The sequence below is a fragment of the Felis catus genome, chromosome F1 (genome assembly GCF_018350175.1).
Source record: "Felis catus isolate Fca126 chromosome F1, F.catus_Fca126_mat1.0, whole genome shotgun sequence".
Classification (NCBI taxonomy): domain Eukaryota; kingdom Metazoa; phylum Chordata; class Mammalia; order Carnivora; family Felidae; genus Felis; species Felis catus.
In genome coordinates, this window is record NC_058384.1 from 34,921,784 (window position 1) to 34,942,520 (window position 20,737).

Here is a 20,737-nt window from a genome sequence, read left to right on the forward strand (position 1 = left end):
GGTAATTCATGGAAGATGTTGGCCTGGCCTGCAGTGAGAAGCTGGTGGATGTTTTAGGGGCTACCTAGCAGACTAGGGCGTCCATATTTGGGGTAAGGTTAAGAACATTCCTTGAACACAAGTCATACTTTGGGTTTATACTAACCCAGTAGTGTTCTATAGTTAGATTCACCCAAGTAGCCTTTGAATTAGTGATACTTCGGGCCCACCTGTACAGGTTCTGGTTATACTGTTTTAGGGGCTTACATTTTTGTTCTAAGGTTTTTCCAGATGATTCTGATTGGCAGCAACGGGTGAGAGCCGCTCCTCTGTGGTCTTGTTCTAAAAGGCTTCCTACTCCAATTGCGGTGGGAGGACCCCTAGCAAGGGTGTATTCGTGTTCTGTAACAAGTCCCACAACTTGGTGTTGGTCTTAGTCCCCTCGGGCTGCTGTCAGAAAATACTAGACTGAGAGTTTATAAACAACAGATATTTCTGTTTTGGATGCTGGGAAGTCCAAGATCAAGGCGCTGGCAGATTCAGTATCGGGTGAGAGTCAGCTTTCTGGTTCAAAGTGCCTTCTGGCTGTGCGTTCCCAGGGCAGAGGGCCTGAGGGAACTCTCTTGGACCTCTTATTAGGGCACTAAACCCATTCATGACCTAATCCCTTCCCAAAGGCCCCACCTCCTAATACTATCACATTGGGGGTCAGGACTTTAACAGGATTTTCGTGGGACACATTCACACAGTGATTGTCTTACCACACAGGAGCTGGGTGGCTCAGTTGGTTAAGCATTTGACTCTTGATTTTGGCTTGTGACCCCGGGGTCCCGGAATCAAGCCCCAGAGTCCACGCTCATTATGGATGGAGGCTGCTTAAGATTCTCTCTCTCCCCGCCGTTCCTCTACCCTGTTTACATACATTCTCTACGACAAAAACAAAAAAAAACACATCATTTATTTTAGTTCTGGAACTAAAATAAAAAACACATCATTTATTTTAGTTTAGTTATCAAAAGTGTGATATCATTTCACTAGGCTGAAATGAAAGCATTGGCAGGGCCGGTCTCCCTCCAGAGGTCCTAGAAAAAACCGTTTACTTGCCTTTCGCCACTTCTAGAGCTGCGTCCTTTGGCTTGCGGCCCCTGCCTCCATCCTGACGGCCAACAGCAGAACATTCTGCTTCCGGGTCACGCCTCCTTGTGCTGCAGTCAGGTCCCCCCGGCCTTCCCTTCTTTTTTAAAAAAATTTTTTTTTTCAACGTTTGTTTATTTTTGGGACAGAGAGAGACAAAGCATGAAGGGGGGAGGGGCAGAGAGAGAGGGAGACACAGAATCGGAACCAGGCTCCAGGCTCTGAGCCATCAGCCCAGAGCCCGACGCGGGGCTCGAACTCACGGACCGCGAGATCGTGACCTGGCTGAAGTCGGACGCTTAACCGACTGTGCCACCCAGGCGCCCCCCCCCCCCCCCCCCACCGGCCTTCCCTTCTAGGGAACCTTGTGATTACATTCATTCAGGGCCCCACCCAAGATCCCATCTGCAAAGACCTTCTGCCAGAGAGGTGACACTCACAGGTGTCAGGTGTTAGGACTGTGAAATCTCTGGAGGCCATTAGCCTACCACAAATGGCAGTAGGTAACTCATGGAAATGCTGAACCCTGGCCCCACCTGGGACCTAGGGAGTCAGAATCTGCATTTCAAAAAGACTTACTACACACGAAATTGAAGCGCAGTCCCATGGGGTCCTACACCAGGAATTCTCCAATAATGAACATCGATTGCAAATGGAAGGGGTGTTTTCCTGGGAGCCTTTTCAGGTGGTGCTGGGTGACCAGTTGACCATTTTCCCAAACACCATAACTAAGTGTCATCTCAACAATGGTGGTTTCCAGATTCTCGCTGAAGCCACCAGCCCTAAGCACCAGGATGGCGGAGCTCTTGCTTGATTTCCATAGATCGGCACAAGGCTTGCCACGGCCACAGAAAATGGTTCAAGTTTTTAAAAGCTGTGTAAGGGAGATAAATGATGTTAACGTAAGTAGCTTATGCGAACATCAGTTTTACTACCCAGCTGCAAATGTTCTTGGGTAGCAAGTCAGGAATCAGAGTGGGGAACTTTCTCCATGCGATCTATACTTGTGGTGATTTGTTTACCTTCAGGTAAACAAAGGGAAGGAAGATGTTATTGACCACAGACCCCAGTATTGGATTTCTCCCATATTTAAGCAACAAGGGGCAGAGTTAAGCCTTTTTAGAATGGTAATTTCACAGAAGGAAAGCAGAAAAGACCTAGTTAATACTGGATACAACATGAAATTAAAAACGGCTTCTGGGAATCACTGCAATGGTCGGAGCCTCTGAACGATGACAAAGTTGGAAGGACTTTGGGACTGTCAATGCCCGGGAAGGCCACAGGAGGGCAGCAGTGCCCCGTCAATGGAAAGGCTGACCGCTTCAGTTTAGTGCAAACTTTTCTAAAATGAACCTGGAAATGATGAAAGCAACATCACTTAGGACAAAAAAAAATTAAAAAATAGATGGTGCACAGGCACTTGATTTTTGCATCATTTCTGGAAGTCAGTAGACGATGTTAAATCCTGCTCTTTAGTGGAAATATGCAAATATTTAAAATACGCAAGGAAGTTCATTCTTGGTTGCAGCTAGCTGTTAGGCATTACTAAATTTTAGAATACTGAAGTTGCCTGTTGTCCTTAAACCAAGTGTATTCCTTAAGAGTGCAATTCTGCCCTTCCCTCCTCAGCATTCCTACAAAAGACTTTTTGTTACTTCTCCCTGTATATTTTATAATTTAAATAATAGGGTGTAGTTTCAAATTAAAGCCCAATAAAATTTAATTTCATTTATAGAGAACCTAATTGGGGCGCCTGGGTGGCTCAGTTAAGCGTCTGACTTCGGCTCAGGTCATGATCTCGCAGTCCGTGAGTTCGAGCCCCGCATCGGGCTCTGTGCTGACAGCTCAGAGCCTGGAGCCTGTTTCGGATTCTGTGTCTCCCTCTCTCTCTGACCCTCCCCCGTTCATGCTCTGTCTCTCTCTGTCTCAAAAATAAATAAAGGTTAAAAAAAAATTTTATAGAGAACCTAATTTACATCAAATGTTGATATTGTAAAGATTGCTTTTGTTTTTTCTTAAACCAGAGCCTTGTTAGCCGGGCAACAAGACCATGATTTTAAGTCTTAGACGTTTTTGGATTTATTAAGTATGCTGAATGAATAAAACCTCGATTTTCTTTTGTAAATATAAGGCTGTGTCATTATAAACTTGTAAGTCACTAATGCAGAAGTTCTCAGCCTTAGCTGCATATTAGAATCACTTGGGAAGCTGGGAAAATCCCTATGCCCAGGCAGGCCACATCCCAGATCAGTTACATAAGAAATCCAAGAGGGGTGGGACCCAGGCATGGGTAAAATGCCCCGTGATTCCATGTGCAACATGGTTCAGAACAGTGAGGCCTGATCTCAGACATGTAGCAATCTGATTTAATTCGAATCTGCAAAAAAGACCAAGAAAACTTTTTGTGTAAACAAAAGCAAACCCTGTTATTACACAAATCAAACTTTCCACTTTCATCATTGGGGCTTGGGTTTGTAAGCACTTAATCACACCCACGCACTGATGTGATGTGGAAGGTATATCTGCCACCAGATACAGGCATATAGACACCCGGTTAACTCAAGGTTCGGTAACATCACAAAGGCTCTAAGAGCTGGGCAAGTCGGGAGAAGCTTCACGGAATGGGCAGCAGGAGCTGAGCCTTGGGGAAGATGTCCAGGACCCGGCCAGGACTAGAAGTGCTACAGGCGACAGTGAACCAGGAACACAGCCCGGCACGTGGGGCAGACGGTCCGCTCGACGGACAATAGGTTCTTTGAAGAAATGGAGCAGAAGTCTTCGGAAGACACGTTGGGATTTAATTGTAGAAAGCTTCAGGGTGCCTGCGAGAAACCTTGCACTTGACGCTGTGCACCTGGGACTGAACACCTCTGGGCAGGAGAGGCCCAGGACGGGCTGGGCGAGGAGCCTGGACATATTCAAGACTCTGCAATGTGAGGGGCTGGAGTGGAACGCGTAGAGAAGTCGGGCCAAGTACAAGCATGCTCTGCTCTGAGCTAAAACACACTGGAAATGAACGCATCGTCACAAATGAAAATTCTCCCATCTTGGATTTTATTTTTCACAACACTTGAAGATCCCATTTTCAAAATATGAACAATAAAGACCCCCCCCCTACCCCCCACATGGGACTTCTCATTTCACTGCAAACACATTCTTCCGGGTTTAGCAACCTTTCACATATGCTGCTTTCCACGTCATTAGAGAAACTTTTCATTTTATCCCATATATATAAATGTATATAATGGCATATATAATTGCCATTATTTGAAAAACAAAATTTATATTTACATATCGAGAGCAATTTTGTATAAATATACAAAATAAAAAAAATAAATTTGAAGCAGAAACTAGTATAAAAGTCTGTTTTGGAAAAACAACATAACAATAACATAACAATTTTTTTTGGAAGATAGCATAACAATCTTTGGTTGCAAAAGAGTCAACTGGGCTTGTTAAAAATCAACAGTACGGCCATCTCTTGTTTCTGAGCAAGTGCTACATCCCTGAAAAGTATGTGAAAATGGGTATAGTAAAACTTCACCTTCGTACTTAATTCAAAATTCCTGTTTCTTTCTGCTCAAGCGTATCTTCCCGAAGTACCTCACCGATCCCTCAGGGGGGGACACTTACGGTGCATCATAAACATGCTTTATCCGTAAAACAATACTTGTAAAACATGATTCCCAATCATGTCCTTCTCAAGGCAGCGTTTCTTTGGCCTAACTGATGCTACTAACTGTGAAAGTGCAAAACAAAATTTGCAAAACCGTAATCTGAATGTGAGCGGCCGTCCCTCCTCTCTGCCCAGTGGCTTATTTCAGAGACTCTGCCTGGTGTAAGGACTCAGGTCACGGTCAGTGCCACCTGAGCCCCAGGTGCCACTGCAGCTGTTTGCTTTCTCTGTCCCTTTGTTCGGCCAATAGCGGACACAGTTTCCTTTCTTGAAATAATGCGGCTGGATTTTTACTGTTTTTAGCAGTTAAGGTGAGATGCACATAAGAACTAAGATTCTGATACAACCTGAGGTTATCAGATGGAGATATTCCTGCCAAAGTCACTACTTTTACATGACGTTGTTTAAAGGCATCGTCTTATTCAAGTACAGGGAGAAAATCACCCGTTGCTGGAATTTAGAGTGGAATCTAATTTTATTAAAGAGCAGAATCTTCTTAGAGAAAATTATAGGCCACAGGTTCACTCTGTACCCCCAGCTGCCATTCCTTTTAAGAGTGTGAGAACTCTCTAAAGTTGTACAGGAGTTTCCAACGGATTCTGAATTCCTAACTGACTTCTCTGACTGTTTACTGACGTTTGAAAAAGTGAAGAACAAAGGCCATAAACTTTCTAGCTTCTGGAAGTCACCAAGAAATTACAAATAGTTACAAAACATATAGAACTCAACCCTATTTACTTTGTTTTCTGATAATATTCTCAGTTAAGGAAGTCAAACTTGTTTAAAATCCCAATTTTCAGTGTTCCTCTTTTGAAAGACTTTTTACACTGAACAATATGTAAAACATGTTTTAGAGTTGTTGAGAGAATGAATCTTAAGACTTCTTAATCTTTTTACAAAAAAGATTTGTCACTTTCTTTACAAATGAAATGTAATTTATTTTGCACCACAGTTGCCTGAAGTTGGAAATTTCATTTTAAAAAATAATTTCCGCACCTAAATACCGGGGATATTGTATTGAGTTGCCCTATAAATGCACGTGTTATTTTAAGGAGAAACAGGCCAGATGTTCATACCCAAGTGCATATACGGTTCAAAGAAGCATCGAAAGACGGTGAGTACGTTCAAAGCACATTAAAACGCTAGCGCGATGGCTTAATTAACAGTTGCATTCGTGGAAGTGGGGGAAAAAACCCTAGGGAATAGTTTTTATACATCCTTTCTTTCCCCCTTTCTGGTTTTATTAACTGACACGTAACATTGTGTATAAGGTGTAGAGCATAATTTGAGAATGTATATACTATGAAATGATTACAATGAACTTAGTTCACATCCATTACTTCATTTATAAAAGTGTTTGTCTTCTGCTCAGCAACTCTCCAAAAATACAATATACTACTGACAGCAGACTGAACGATAATTACATCCCAGCACTCGTTAGTCTTAGAACTGGAAGTGTGTCCCTTTTGACCACCTTCAGCCAAATCTGCCCCCACCCCCCAGCAACCACCAACCTGATTTGTTCCTAGGGTTTGTTTTTGTTTTCTGGGATTTTTTTTTTTTTTCCTTTTAGATTCTACAAATTAGATCATACAGTATTTTGTCTTTGTTCGACCTTATTTCACTTAGCAAAATGCCTGAAGGTCCATGCATTTTGTGGCCAACAGCAAGATTTCCTTCCTTTTTTATGGCTGGACAGTATGCCGCCGTATTTGGATACCATGTTTTCTTTTAACGATTCATCTGTCCAGGGGCACTTAGGTTGGCATCCGTGTGGTGGCCGTTGTAAATAATGCTGCAGAGAACAGAGAGCTGCAGTGTTTTTGTTTGTTTGTTTGTTTCCTTTGGATATATGCCAGCAAGTGGAACTGCTAAATCATTCGTTGGTTTGGTTTTTAGTTTTTTGAGGAAGGCGTGTATGTTTTCCATAGAGGCTATATGAATTTACCATCGATGTCAACATTCTAAAAGAATCAGAAGATGCACTGTGTGGAAACCGTTTACTGCGTGGACTCTGCTGGCGAAGCGGATTTATCCTGGTAAGTGCTGTATGAGGCGCTAACTTCTGTTTTCCTAGAAGGCGAGGTAAAAAAAGACAGTATCAGAGAGCAACATAAAATCAATTCCAAAGCCTATGTAGAAAATCCACAGTTCAAACAAAAAACTGCGGGGGTGCCAGGACTGGGAAATAAATGGTTTTTTAGAAACGATTTCGAATGTGCGGCTACTGCCAGTCTAGAAACCCTTCTATCCCTGTATTACATTTTTGATTCTCTTCGAAACAACAGAACAGTGTGATACGAAGTACTTTGTAAATATTTTCCCATTTAAGTTAAAATGAGGGCTAGTGGAGAGAAACACTTACTTTCCTAATACCAACATTTTAAATCTGGCTCTGAAATGAAATGTTTAAAGGGAGAACGATTCCACCGGTGCTCAAGTTCAATCATGCCCCATTTAGCCCTCACCGTCAAGGAAGCCATGCGTTTTGGTAAGAGATTCTCCTAAATAACTGAAATTTACATCACAATTTTATGGTGGCAGCAGACATCTAAAATCGATTATTCTAGTCCAGTGCCATCCAAAGAAATACACTATGAGACACACAGGTAATTTTACATTTTCTAGAAGCCGCATTAAAAAAGTAAAAGAAGCAAGCAAAATTAATTTTAATGTATTTTGCTTAACCGAACATGCATGTTATTTTACATTTAATGTGTACTGAGTCTTTAGAGTCCGGCGTGTGTTTTATAAGCACAACTTAGGCAGGACCAGCCACGTTCAAGTCCACAGTAGCCACACGGGACTACAGACGATGGAACTGGAAAACGCAGGTGTAGTCCCTGCCTCAGGAAACGGACTAGAACGGGCAGACAGAAACTAACGGTGGCCAGTCAGCTGTTCACCGGTGCGTGCGCCCCAGCCAACACTTCAGGGGCGCTCGATGCTACCCAACACAACAGCTAACCATGGCGGCTTTGGATCCCCTCCTGTTTCTCCTTGTGGGGGAGGCCGTCCTGGGAGCCACCACCGTCCCCGAACTACACTCGTCACAGAGCCACTTCCTGAGGGCGACGGGGAGCGTCTTTCGATTGTGGGTCACGACTGTCACTGAATTCTCCATGACCGCTCTCGTTTATCTAGTTTTTTGGAGTCAAAACTCCTTTTGTTTGTGTGGGAGTGGCATATCCTCTTCTGATGGAATTTTAAACAGAATCCGATGCGGGAGAAAGATCAAAAAGACTCTCCTACATTGTAAGACACACCGATTTGGCGTAACAACGAAGCTATTTCAAGACGGTGAAAATCTAAAACTGGATTACTAATCACAGAAAGTTCACGTTATCTTCCGCATCCGTTAGATTACCTTCAGGTGTTTACAGACACCGTAAAGCTCACGACAGACTGAAATCTCCCTTCCTGGCTGGCTTTAGCCTCAGAGGAATTCTGGGACCAGGAAGATACACTGGGCTGGGTAGGCCTCGACTGCCAGTTCTAGTGGCTATGTTTTGTCTTGCCCTTTGCTGCTGTGACCCAAGACACCACTCTGCTTTTACCAAGAAACTGCCCTTCCTGTTGGCTTTGACAGAGTCTGCTCCCAAACTCAAGACCGTAAGGGAGAGGAGCACCTCACATTGCGAGTGGGTGGGATACGTATCTGCTCTCTTCCTGGCTATGCAGACACACATTGGGGCACAAATAGAGGAACACTTCATTTCACTCAGACGCAGGGCAGTGGGGCTCGAAGGGTCTAAGGCAACGCAATTCATAATTTTCCAAAATCTAGGATTTTTTTTTGTTGTTGGTTTCTCCCTCCTATGCTAAAAATATTCTGGTAAAGGAAAACATAAATGTCTTTACAGAATTAATACTTACAAGTTGAAATTGTGGGGTGCCTGGGTGGCTCAGTTGGTTAAACGTCCAAATTTGGCTCAGGTTATGATTTCACTGCTCGTGAGTTTGAGCCCCACATCAGGCTCTGCGCTAACAGCTCAGAGCCTGGAGCCTGCTTCAGATTCTGGGTCTCTCTGTCTCTCTGCCCCTCCCCCGCTCACGTTCTAGCTCTCTCTCTCAAAAATAAATTAAAAAAACATTTTAAAAAGTTGAATGCATTTACAAGCTTAAGTAAAATGTATTTAAGTTTCTGAAAGGAGTATTTTTCCTCCCTACACTTAAAAATAATAAGATTCTAGGATAATTTCCCACTGGGCTAAAAAAATTTCTGCATTTTGGATTCACAGCTACTATGAGGTCAAGGAAGCTAGATAGTCTAATAAAAGGGCAATGGGGACATTACTCAGTTGGAGCCTACGTCAAAGTAAAAGTCTGCCAGTATGTATTTTTTTGTTTTTACTTTTAAAACAGGAGTGGCATAAAAACCAATAATTTAGCAAAGGGAACAGGAATCTAAGTGTTCCCCCTGATGTTTACTGAAGCCAACATATCTTAGTTCAAGGTACTGATATCTAAATAGTCATTGGATATTTTCTATTCTAGAAAGGGTATCTCTGAAAAGAAACATACAGAAGCAGGTACCTTTTAATGATAAAAGCAAACCTTTCTCTCATCTCTTCTTCTCAGAGAGAATTTAATTTTACTTCTCTGTGGCTCTCACCAGTTTGGTATGTGCTGAACAGAGGAAGGGAAAATGCTGAATAAAAAAGTCACAACAAACCAAAAGGAAGCAGAATGGCACAACAGGTGGGATAAAATGAATGACAAAGAGAATGGAAGTAGGGCTGACAATTAGAGTCACAAATTACGACTTTTCTGATTCTCCTTTAGGAATCTGAAACAGGAATTAGGTGCAGGGAGCTACTCTAATGTTGACATCTTACAGATCGTCTGGCAGATGAACTGATTCGGAATTTCTGTGCAATCTGTTTACCTCGAAAACCAATTAGCCTGATACGAATAATGTAAACTCTCTCTCATAGCGTAAGACTGTGTGAGGACAAACGGCCCTTGTCTCTCACATCTTAGATTTAGAGGGAATACACAGAGCATATATTAAATATTATCTTAGCAATCAATTTTAGGACAAGCCAGGCATTTTCAGATGCATCCTGACTTTCGCATCGAGTACAGTTTCTTCCTGCGGCACATCTGTTTTCACCCCGCGGAAAGACCTCTGTAAAACTTACTACATAACATCCCATTGTCCTGGGATGGATCTAAAGTTTGCTCTCAACTAACTACACCATCCTTTGTTATTTATACAATTTTTTGAAGTTTACAGCTCCAGAATTCGAGAGCCAAGTAGAACAATGTTCAAGTTAATTTGATCTTTTGGGTTTTTCCCCCCATGTCACTATACTCCCCACCACCTGATCTGGCCACTCTATGTAGTACATCCCAAAACGTTGTGTAACATTCACTTAAGCACAGACAGCTTAAGAATTGCAAATTTTTAAAAAATGTAAAAAAAAAGTTACAAAGTTAGTGGGTCGGTCATTATTAATATGACATTAAAAACAGGTTTAAGTTATACCAAATAATAAATATCCTTAACGGAAATAAAGGAGAAACGATTTAGCCACAGGTGATAAAATACATAAAGTATGTATATGAGTCGAATGGACTTAAGCCAACTCTCACTTATCCAGGGATGATTTAGCCGGACAAAAGAAAACCATGCATTTATGAAACACGTGCATGAAAACACTGATGTCAACAAATGGCATGTTTTCTAGAACCACGCAGTCATGACAAGCAAAACAGAACTCGAGCAATAGCAAGACACAGGGCAAGGGCTGCGGATTCCAAGACTAGAGACGGGAGCAAATTAGTTAAAGGAAACTGGCAGGAGAAGGTGCATTTCCGAGGCTCTGGGATCCCATCCTATTCCCAGCTGAGACTACGCAACCCTAGCAGAACACTCCAACTGGGGGCCACTTTTCATCACATAATTTAGGGATCTGTCTGAAAAATGACTACTTACACTATTTGTGTACTTTGGGATGGAGGCTGCAGGAGGGTAATGGTGTTCCCAGGTCATCATAAACACAAGTTTACATCAAAACCCGTTTTGTGCCAAGTTTTAGCAGCCATTTGGGACTATCTGTGCCTAGTGCCCTGCTTCCAGAGTTCTTACCGGCCTAGAAATAGAGAAGGAACTGCCTACGTTTTATAGTCTTGTAAGGAAGTTTCTAAGGCAACAACGCTCCGTTTCAGGGGGACAGATGAAGGACATTAAACAGTGCAAAGGACATAATAGAAATCTTTTCTTTCTTTTCTCTTTCTTTCTTTCTTTCTTTCTTTCTTTCTTTCTTTCTTTCTTTCTTTCTTTCTTTCTCTTTTTTCTTCCTTCCTTCCTTCCTTCCTTCCTTCCTTCCTTCCTTCCTTCCTTCCTTTCTTTCTTTCTTTTTTAAAGAAAAGCAACATAAAGCCAAACTTTAGCCCACGCACTTTTTAAAAACATACACATGGATGTGGTACCTTTTGAAAATTCAATTATCTTAAACAGGAGGAAATTTCACCTTTATGTTTGATGGCATTGCTTCCAATTTCAAGACTATGGGTGCATCACTAATAACCTACACTTGGTAACTCAGAGTGTCGCCCCGGCTGGCAGCAACATCGCCGGGGGCTCATTAGACATGGAATCTCAGATCACTAATGTCACTGGATCTTTCATCTGGGGTACAATGCTCAGACAATTGTTCAACTTAAAAAAATCCATTAATGGTGGCTAGAGAGAGTATCATTAATACTTGTTAAGGAATCTATACGTATTTTGATTCAGTGTCGTTGTAAATAGTAAAGTAAGTAAAATAAGGAGCAGTGAGCTATTTTAGGGGTTTTTTGTTGTTGTTGTTTTTAAATATTTATTTTGAGAGCATGAAGGAGCAGGGGAGGGGTAGAGAGAGGAAGGGAGGGAGAGAGAGAATCCCAAACAGGCTCCGTGCTTAGCTTGGAGCCTGACCTGGAGCTTGTGAGATCATGACCTGAGCCGAAATCAAGAGTGGGAGGCTTAATACTGAGCCACCCACATGCCCCCAGAGGGCTATTTTGATTTGTTATTGTGAGAAGCCATTTCTATACAAACATTTTGGACTTGCAAAAATATTCCACGACAGTATTTCCTACTCAGAGTGCTGTGTATGTACAATTTTAAAAATATACTGCTGATTGAGAAATCAAATATGCATATCATATGTTCTACAAATATTAGACTGAAGATTCAAGTGAAGGCACTGCAGTACTTTGTTTTAAAAGTTGAGCTCTTTATGCGTAAAGAATGTTCTTTTATTACATATTCCAAACCAGATGATTAATATAAAGGGAAACTGTATCAAAAAACTATGAATATCGGGGCGCCTGGGTGGCGCAGTCGGTTAGGCGTCCGACTTCAGCCAGGTCACGATCTCGTGGTCGGGAGTTCGAGCCCCGCGTCAGGCTCTGGGCTGATGGCTCAGAGCCTGGAGCCTGTTTCCGATTCTGTGTCTCCCTCTCCCTCTGCCTCTCCCCCGTTCATGCTCTGTCTCTCTCTGTCCCAAAAATAAATAAACGTTGAAAAAAAAAAATTAAAAAAAAAAAACCTATGAATACCAAAAGTCTTAAAATTATTAGTTTGATTTCAAAGGTATTTTCAAAGCAACAGGGAAAAAAATAAATCACTAAAGTTTAAAAATTTCAAAGCACCTAATTTGGTCCATGCTCCAGGATTTATTCCAAATCTTTCATAAATTGTAAATTATTTCATTAAGATTTGTTTGATGTTTAAACATCCTATTCTGCTCAGAAGATATATACTTGTATTTTTTTTTTCTATTTTAAGATCCCCTGCTTTTCATTTTTACAGATTAAAACACAGATAAAGTTAAATAAGAAGGTGCTTTGTAAATCTTACCCCTCAGTAATGTTAAGTTTATCCCCAACAGTTTTACTGCAACCTAGTAAATTGAGAGAACGAAAGAGGGAAATCAAACACTGCTGCTTTTCACTCCCCGGTTTAACAAGTAACAGCTCTAAAGGAAAAGAAATCAAACTGGGTCTTCGAAAGAGACACCTGCACAGCTTCTTACAGTTCCCTAACTTACCCGGACAAATGGAAACTTTCACCTAAAAACTCCACTGAATACAACTGTCCGAGTCTCCACAGTGAACGGTTCTAAGTTTCATCTTGGCCCCTGGTCCAATTGAGGAAATAGGGGGAAGCTGGGTGGGGAAGGCCCCGTAACGCTCCGTGATTTGCTACAGAACTTAAACCTCAAGTCCCACCCCGCAGAAATTTTTCGTGAAGTCCTAACAGACGAAGCAAGCCTGCGCAGGTCGCTCTGGCCGCCGGGACAGGACAAGCAGCCTAAAATATTGTTAGTAAACAGATGCGACTGGCAGGGCACACTGATGCGGGCTCAGCTTAGGCAAAGATGGCATAGGCACAGGTGCAAATGCTGCACGCACGCAGGTGAGGAGTGAGAAGGACCGGAAGTTAGAAGAAATGTCCTTTAATTTACCCTTTCTTCTTGTGTCGATAAAATATGACCAGGATGCAGCAAAGGAATACAATGCCAGCAACTACAAGAAACCAGAAACAAATGACATGTAACTCTGGGAACTAATTGCCAAGATTCAAAATGTAGCAGCAGAAATAAGTAAGTGTTGGTTACATTTCAGTGGTCAGAAAATGCTACTTCATTTAAGCACATATATATCCGTCTAGACTCTTCACTATCAGAAGTTCATGGGAACTATCAATAAGTCAGGGAAGAATCCTTGCTTAGTTTAGAAAAGTACCCAAAGCATATTTGGGACACAGAGTCATGACTAATCATCCTGAAAACACATGGAGTATTTAGGTTTGTTACTAAGTGGACAAGTGGAATATAAAAGAATATACATTCACCAACAAAACATAGTGTATTATATACAAAGTCAGACCGTTCTAGACTGGTGTACTTCACTTCAAGCTATAAAAACTATAGAAATTGGAAAGTTAAATTAAAAATAACCGCATACATTAAAAAATGCACTTGCTCACAGTATTATTTTTATTTAAGTAACATCAAGTTTGGGCTACTTACGAACAACAATGACAATCAGAGCAATGATTCCTTTGCCTGAGAAAAAAATGAGAACAGTTTGAAGATAATTGAGCGCACAAGGGTCCCAGAGAGTGGTCGCATTTAATCTTGCTCACATTATACACTACAGCAAAGAAAGAGTTCCTCAGTCTAGTTTTAGCACGACTGCTACTGTGTCCAGATCATTCCGATCACAGAGCCTTGGACTCTGATCCCACATCCAGGGTCCGCCTTGTAAGACTCTTCAGAGGAACCTCACTTTTCATTGTTTTGTGCTGTCGTTGCCGTATCAGGTTATTTAGTACAGCTTTCTAGGACAACTAAGAATTCAGTAGATCAGAGGGAAATTGCTTTAAAACGTATTACCCCATTATAGTTGGTTTACTTGAATCGGTATTCATCCTATCATTTATGATTTTGTGAGGAATTTGTATTTTTTCCACCAAAATGGGCTCTGTGGACTGGGTCATAAATAAATCTCTACTCATCTATCACAAACAAGGATGTTAGTTTCAGAATCTTCAAAATAATATTTTATCATCAACCCCTCCCGATCCTCTACCCCCTAAAAAAATAAGACATAATCCTAATTACCAAGGAGATTCTACATATGTAAATGAAACACCAGGGCACATAGATGAAAATAATGTATAGAGACTTAAACATGCATTTTTGACTACCCAGAGAGCAATAAATCATACTACAAAATCTTAATTCTTAGAAATGATGTCAGGAGTACCTTGGCTTCTAAACTGCCATTACTTATATTAAAGTTCTGGAAGTCAGAGCATAAAATGTCATGTTTACGTCTGTTCATTTCATAAAATATTAGGAAGCGTTTCATAAAATATTAGGAAGCCATCTTAGGATGGCACTGGTTTTATTGGTACAATGATGGTCTGACTACAGTGTTCAGAGGGAAAATATAACAAGCCTAAAGAGTTATAAAAAGGTTAGCCTTACTTACTAGTCTAATATAAATAAAAGTAATAGGCATTTCTCATTTACTTATCAAGAAACCTTTGTATTTCCATTTAACTGTCGCAACTATAGCTTTTTCTTCATTTTCTTTAACATACATTGTGCGAACCATGCGAGCCTATGTAAAGTTTGCCATACCAGCCTGTAACAGAAAAAAACTAACCCAACCTGTAGTATTTTAAGGCTTATGTATACAAGGTACAAGTAGAAAGAAACTTTATCTCCAAATTGCCACAAAAAAATAACACTACCCCATGAACAGCAAGTTACGTTGTATGTATTTTAACCTATATATAATCATAGTATTTAAGAAAGTGACCTCACCCTACTAGGAATCCTATTTGGGGACAGCTCTTAAAAACTATACTGTATACATGTATCTACAGACACTGCTTACATCTGTCATCGTATCTGCACTATCAAAATAACTCCAAATGTGACATATTACCAATTTGTGACATGCTCTTTCTTATCTACACATAACTGAAATATGATATTTACACGTAGAACTCTAGGGTCTCATAATACAAAGCAATCAACAACCAAAATAGTACCTAAAGTATTAACGTCTTCAGGTGGTGGTGCAGTGGTAGTGGGAGCTCCTAGGGGGGAGGAAAATGGAAATAAGTTAAAAAGAAAAAAAAAAAAGAAAATAATAAAGCTTAAAGGCCTCCAAATTTAGAGGTTTTGATTTTTCGCTTTTGTATAAAAACACTTGTAATTTCATTTTCCTTATATAAACTATGTTAAATGTTTCCCATTAAAAGTAGTATCATAATATATCATAAATTTGTATATTATTAGTATTCTTCCTATTCAGTAACATTTCCTGTGATAATATTCTATGGTATAACAAGCAACTGCATCATAGTTAGCCTATGGATTCAATGTGAGTCTACTTAAAAGTAAAAATTTGGGGGGCTTAATAAACTATTTAGATGTTGATCTGCAATAGAAGGAGACACCACTGTGATAAAGGCCATTTATGAAAACGCCATCATTAGCATCCTCAAAAACTGAAAAGTTTTCCCCTTAAGATCAGGAACAAGACAAGATGCTTGTGTTTTCCACTTACTATTTAACATAATATTAGAAGTTCTAGTCAGAGCAATTAGGCAAGAAAAAGAAATAAAAAGCATCCAAATTGGGAAGGAAGAACTAAAATGATCTCTATTCCACATGATGTGACCTTTACACAGAAAAGTCTTAAGGCTCTCTCTCTCTCTCTCTCTCTCTCTCTCTCTCTCTCTCTCTCACACACACACACACACACACACATACACACACACACCTATTAGAGTAAATGAATTCAGCAAAGTTGCAGGGCACAAAACCAACACACAAAAATCAGTTGTATTTCTATACACTAACAATGAACAATCCAAAAAGGAAATTAAGAAAATCCCATTTACAATAGCATCAAAAAAGAACAAAATGCTCAGGAATAAAACAAGAAGACGAAAAACTCATACACTGAAAACTACAAAACGTTGCTGAAACAAACTGAAGATATAAATAAATGGAAAGACATCCCGTGTTCATGAATTAGAAGACTATTATTAAAAGGTTCATACTACACAAAGCAATCTACAGATTAAATGCAACCCCTATCACCATCTTGAATATGCATTTTGCAGAAACAGAAAAAACTAACCTATAATTCATATGGCATCTCAAGGGACTAAGAATAGCCAAGATAATCTTTTTTTTTTTTTTTAATGTTTATTTTTGAGACAGAGAGAGCACAAGCAGGGGATGGACAGAGAGAGAAGGGGATAGAGGATTCGAAGTGGGCTCCACGCTGTCAGCACAGAGCCCGATGTGGGGCTCAAACTCACGAACCTTGAGATCGTGACCTGAGCTGAAGTCAGACGTTTAACCGACTTCACCCAGGTGCCCCCAAGATAATCTTGAAAAGAAAAGAGCAAAGTTGAGAGGACTCACGCTTCCTGATTTTAAAATTTACTACAAAGCTACAATAATCAAGCAGAGTGGTACTGACATAAAGACAGACACAAGACTAATGGAACAGAATACAAAGCCCAGGAATAAACCCTTATGTCTGTGGTCAAATGATTGCCCACAAAGGTGCTAGGAATATTTAATGGAGAAAGGGCAAAATTTTCAACAAATGGTTCTCAGAAAACTGGATATCCAAACACAAAAGAATGAAGTTGGACCCTCACTTTATACTACACACAAAAATTAATTCAAAACTCACACAAAACTAAAATAGGGCTACAAGTGTACACTTTTCAAAGAAAACATATAGAACAAGCTTCTGTGATGCTGGATCTGGCAATGATTGCTTCGATGTGATACCAAAAGCACAGGCAACAAAAGAAAAAAAGAGGTAAGTTAGGTTTCATGAAAATGTAAGACTTCTGTCCATCTGTGGACACTGTCAAGAGTGAAAAGGCAATCCACAGAATGAGAGAAAACATCTGCAAATCATACACCTGATAAGACCTCCATACACAAAATACATAATGAACTCCTAAAACTCAGTAACAAAAAACAAGCCAATTAAAAAATGGGCAAAGGGTGATGGGCATTGAGGAGGGCACCTGTTGGGATGAGCACTGGGTGTTGTATGGAAACCAATTTGACAATAAATTATATTTAATAAGAAAAAATGGGCCAAGACTTTGAAAAGACATTTCTCCAAAGATCTGCAAAAGACCCAGAAACATATAAAAAGATGATGAATCACGAATCATTAGGGAATTCAATACAAGCCACAAGGAGCTGCCACTTCGCATGTGCTAGGATGGCTGTTCTCAAAACCTGGGAGAGAACAAGTGGTGCCAAAGAGGTGGAGAAACTGGAATATCTGTGCATCACTGATGGGAATGTAACATGGTGCAGCCACTGTGGACGACGGCAGGACTGCTCCTCAAAACAGTAGACACAGAACTAGCACGTGACCCAGCAATTGTACTCCTAGGTATATGAGCCACCAGAAGTGCAAAGAAGGGCCTCAGACAGGTGCTAATATTCAGAGAAACATTATCCAGAATAGCCAAAAGGCAGAAACAACCCAAGCATCGATCAACAGATGAATGGATAAACAAATGTGGTACAGAATACAACGGAATAGGATTCGGCCAGAAAAAGAAGTTCTGATCCATGCTACACCCCAAACCAAGAGCACACTGTACACACTGTATGTTCACCAACTTGACAATAGATTATATTAAAAAGTAAATAAATAAAAAATTATGCTCAGTGAAATAAGCCAGAATACACTGGCTAACTGAAATAAGCTAGAAATGACTCCAGTTCTATGAGGTATTTGCAATAGTGAAATCCGTAAAGACAGAAAGTAGAATAGTGGTTACCAGGGCTAAAGGGGGGTGGGGGGAGAAGGGATGGAGAGTTATTGTTTAATGGGTATAAAGATTCAGTTTGAGATGATGATGAAAACGTTTTGGAGACACAGATAGGAGTGATGGTTGCAAATAATGCGGATACACGTAATGCCACTGAAATGTACATTTAAAATGGCTAAAATGGTAATAAAAGTTTATCTAGAAAAACTAACATACAGAATGGTCTAAACATTCCTGAAAATGAAGTGTTCTGCCAGATACTAAGACATATCATAGTCCCATAGTAAAAAAAAATGATTTGGTGCTGGCATAGGAGTGTATAAAGTTCAAGGGCACAGAAGGATGTGTAGGATACCCATGAATTTAATATATAATAAAAATTGGCACTTGAAAAGAGTTGGAGAGAAAACAACTTATTCAACGAATGTTGCTACTTTGCCACCAGGTAGGGGTGGGTGGAGTAGAGAGGAGCCCTACATCACACCATATATCACAGTGGATTTCAGATGCACCAATGATCTAAATGCAGAGAAAGTAATCAGAATGCATGGTTAATAGATTTCAGCGAGGGGAAGGCCTAAAGCTTTTATGAAGAAGACAAAATACACATAGCCATTAGAGAAGAGATCAATATATCCAACTACTTGTTAATATAAAACGTCTTCATATATAAAAGACCCCTGATAGGAGAATAGTTATATCAACTCTGGCATATCTTAAAGTCACCATTGAAAGGATGGGATATAGTCATCTAATTACAACCACAATCCATGAAGTGGAAAAGTGCAAGTTTCAGGAAAAAACAGCATGATGGCACTTTTATTTAAGAATAAAGAAAAAAAAAACCACCGAAGTATGTATAACTACACCTAAAAGGATGCTTATGTACAGAAATAGATGAAAAAATACCCTAAAATATTAAGTGATTAACTCGAGTAACAGACTAGAGAAAGAGAATGAGAACTAATCTTTAAATACTTCTGTAATGTTTGAAATTTTATAAACTTATATTTGTATACTACTTATATATTACAATTATAAGACGTAAGGTGCCTGGGTGGCTCAGTTGGTGGAGTGTCCGACTCTTGATTTCAGCTCATGTCATGATCCCAGGGTCGTGGGTTCGAGCCCCCTGTCAGGCTCAGCACTGAGTACAGAGCCTGCTTAAGATTCTTGCTCTTTCTTGGGGTGCCTGGGTGGCTCGGTTGATTAAGCATCTGACTTCATCTCAGGTCACGATCTCATGGCTTGTGAGTTCGAGCCCCACGTCGGGCTCTGTGCTGACAGCTCAGAGCCTGGAACCTGCTTCAGATTTTGTGCTGTCTCTCTGCCCCTCTCCCGCTCTCACACTGTCTCTCTCTCAAATATAAATAAACGCTAAAAAAATTTACATATAAAAAAGATTCTCATCTCTCTCTCTCTCTCTCTCTCCCTCTCTCCCCTACTCGTGAGCTCTCTCTCTCTCTCTCTGAAATAAAAATAAAATTTTTTTAAAAAAAAATTATGAAAAACAATCTACATCTAAGAATATAAAAATCTTAAAAGAACGGACTAGTAAAATTAAAGCAAAGAAAAAAACCCAGGAAAAAATTGTTCGCTTCATATTAACAGGGCTTTCATTTACAATCGAGAAAAATATTGTAGAAACCTAGTAGAAAAATGAGCAAAGGAAATGCAAATTAATGTAGGACATCATTTTTAATGCATCGCCTTATAAAGCTCTTAACAATGTAAGTAGGATAAAGAGTGCTGGACCTGGATGATCTGAATCTGGATGGCTTGAACCCGGAGTCGTAGTCATAAGAGGAGGCTTGGATTCTGAAAAAATTAATGTTTCAATTCACCAAATTTATTAATACAAAACTACGGACTTAATTTTGATTTTGACTTTAAAAAGATTATGTAAAAAAGAGTATGTAAAAACATACATACTTCTTGAACTTTGTAATTCTACTTCTGGGAATTTAAACTAAGTATCTATTTGCACAAGTCCATCAGAATGTATGCATCAGAATGTAGCTCTGTGTTTTAAAATGGAAATCCCAGAAGTTAACTGGCAATAAATCACAAAAATAATGTGTTCAGAGGTAGCAACTCTGAACCCTGGAAGATATTTCCTTCCAGCCCTAGCAAAATAATCTTTTCGGTTCTTAAGCAGAGTAGCTCATTAGCAGAACATGCAAGATTCAGTGAATAAAGACTATTCCCGCCTTTCGGTGGCTATGAAATTTAGTTTCTATCGCCAAATAAAAATGCCAGTAAAGAGAAAAAGAATGAGTGTACGAGGTGAGGAGGGTTGGTGGAGGTGGGGGATGGAAATACAGGCCTTTAATTCTAGAGATAGCAGAAATTTCCCAGTTTAAACTGAGCTACAAAATAATTATGTGTATATATATATATATATATATATATATATAATTTATACATATATTACTTATATATATGTATTATATATGTATTATTTATATATATACACACACATATATACACACACATGTATATATATTATTTATATATTATATATTATTTATATATATTATATATATTATTTATAATATATATATGCAATATATATATATTATACACACACACACACACACACATATATA

General features: G+C 39.8%; 1 protein-coding gene across 1 annotated transcript in view; it reads right to left on the reverse strand.

Moving 5' to 3' along the window:
- Positions 1–6,115: 6,115 nt before the first annotated feature.
- The window catches only part of LOC102899273 (membrane cofactor protein-like), a 36,321-nt gene continuing 21,699 nt past the window's right edge, over positions 6,116–20,737 (reverse strand). Inside the window, exons 8-12 of the mRNA XM_011290966.4 lie at positions 19,884–19,946; positions 15,351–15,398; positions 13,816–13,851; positions 13,249–13,309; positions 6,116–6,862 (exon numbers count right to left, since the gene is read on the reverse strand). Coding sequence (XP_011289268.2) covers positions 6,790–6,862; positions 13,249–13,309; positions 13,816–13,851; positions 15,351–15,398; positions 19,884–19,946 — 281 coding nt within the window. The 3' untranslated portion in view covers positions 6,116–6,789. The remainder of the gene's footprint in view (positions 6,863–13,248; positions 13,310–13,815; positions 13,852–15,350; positions 15,399–19,883; positions 19,947–20,737) is intronic.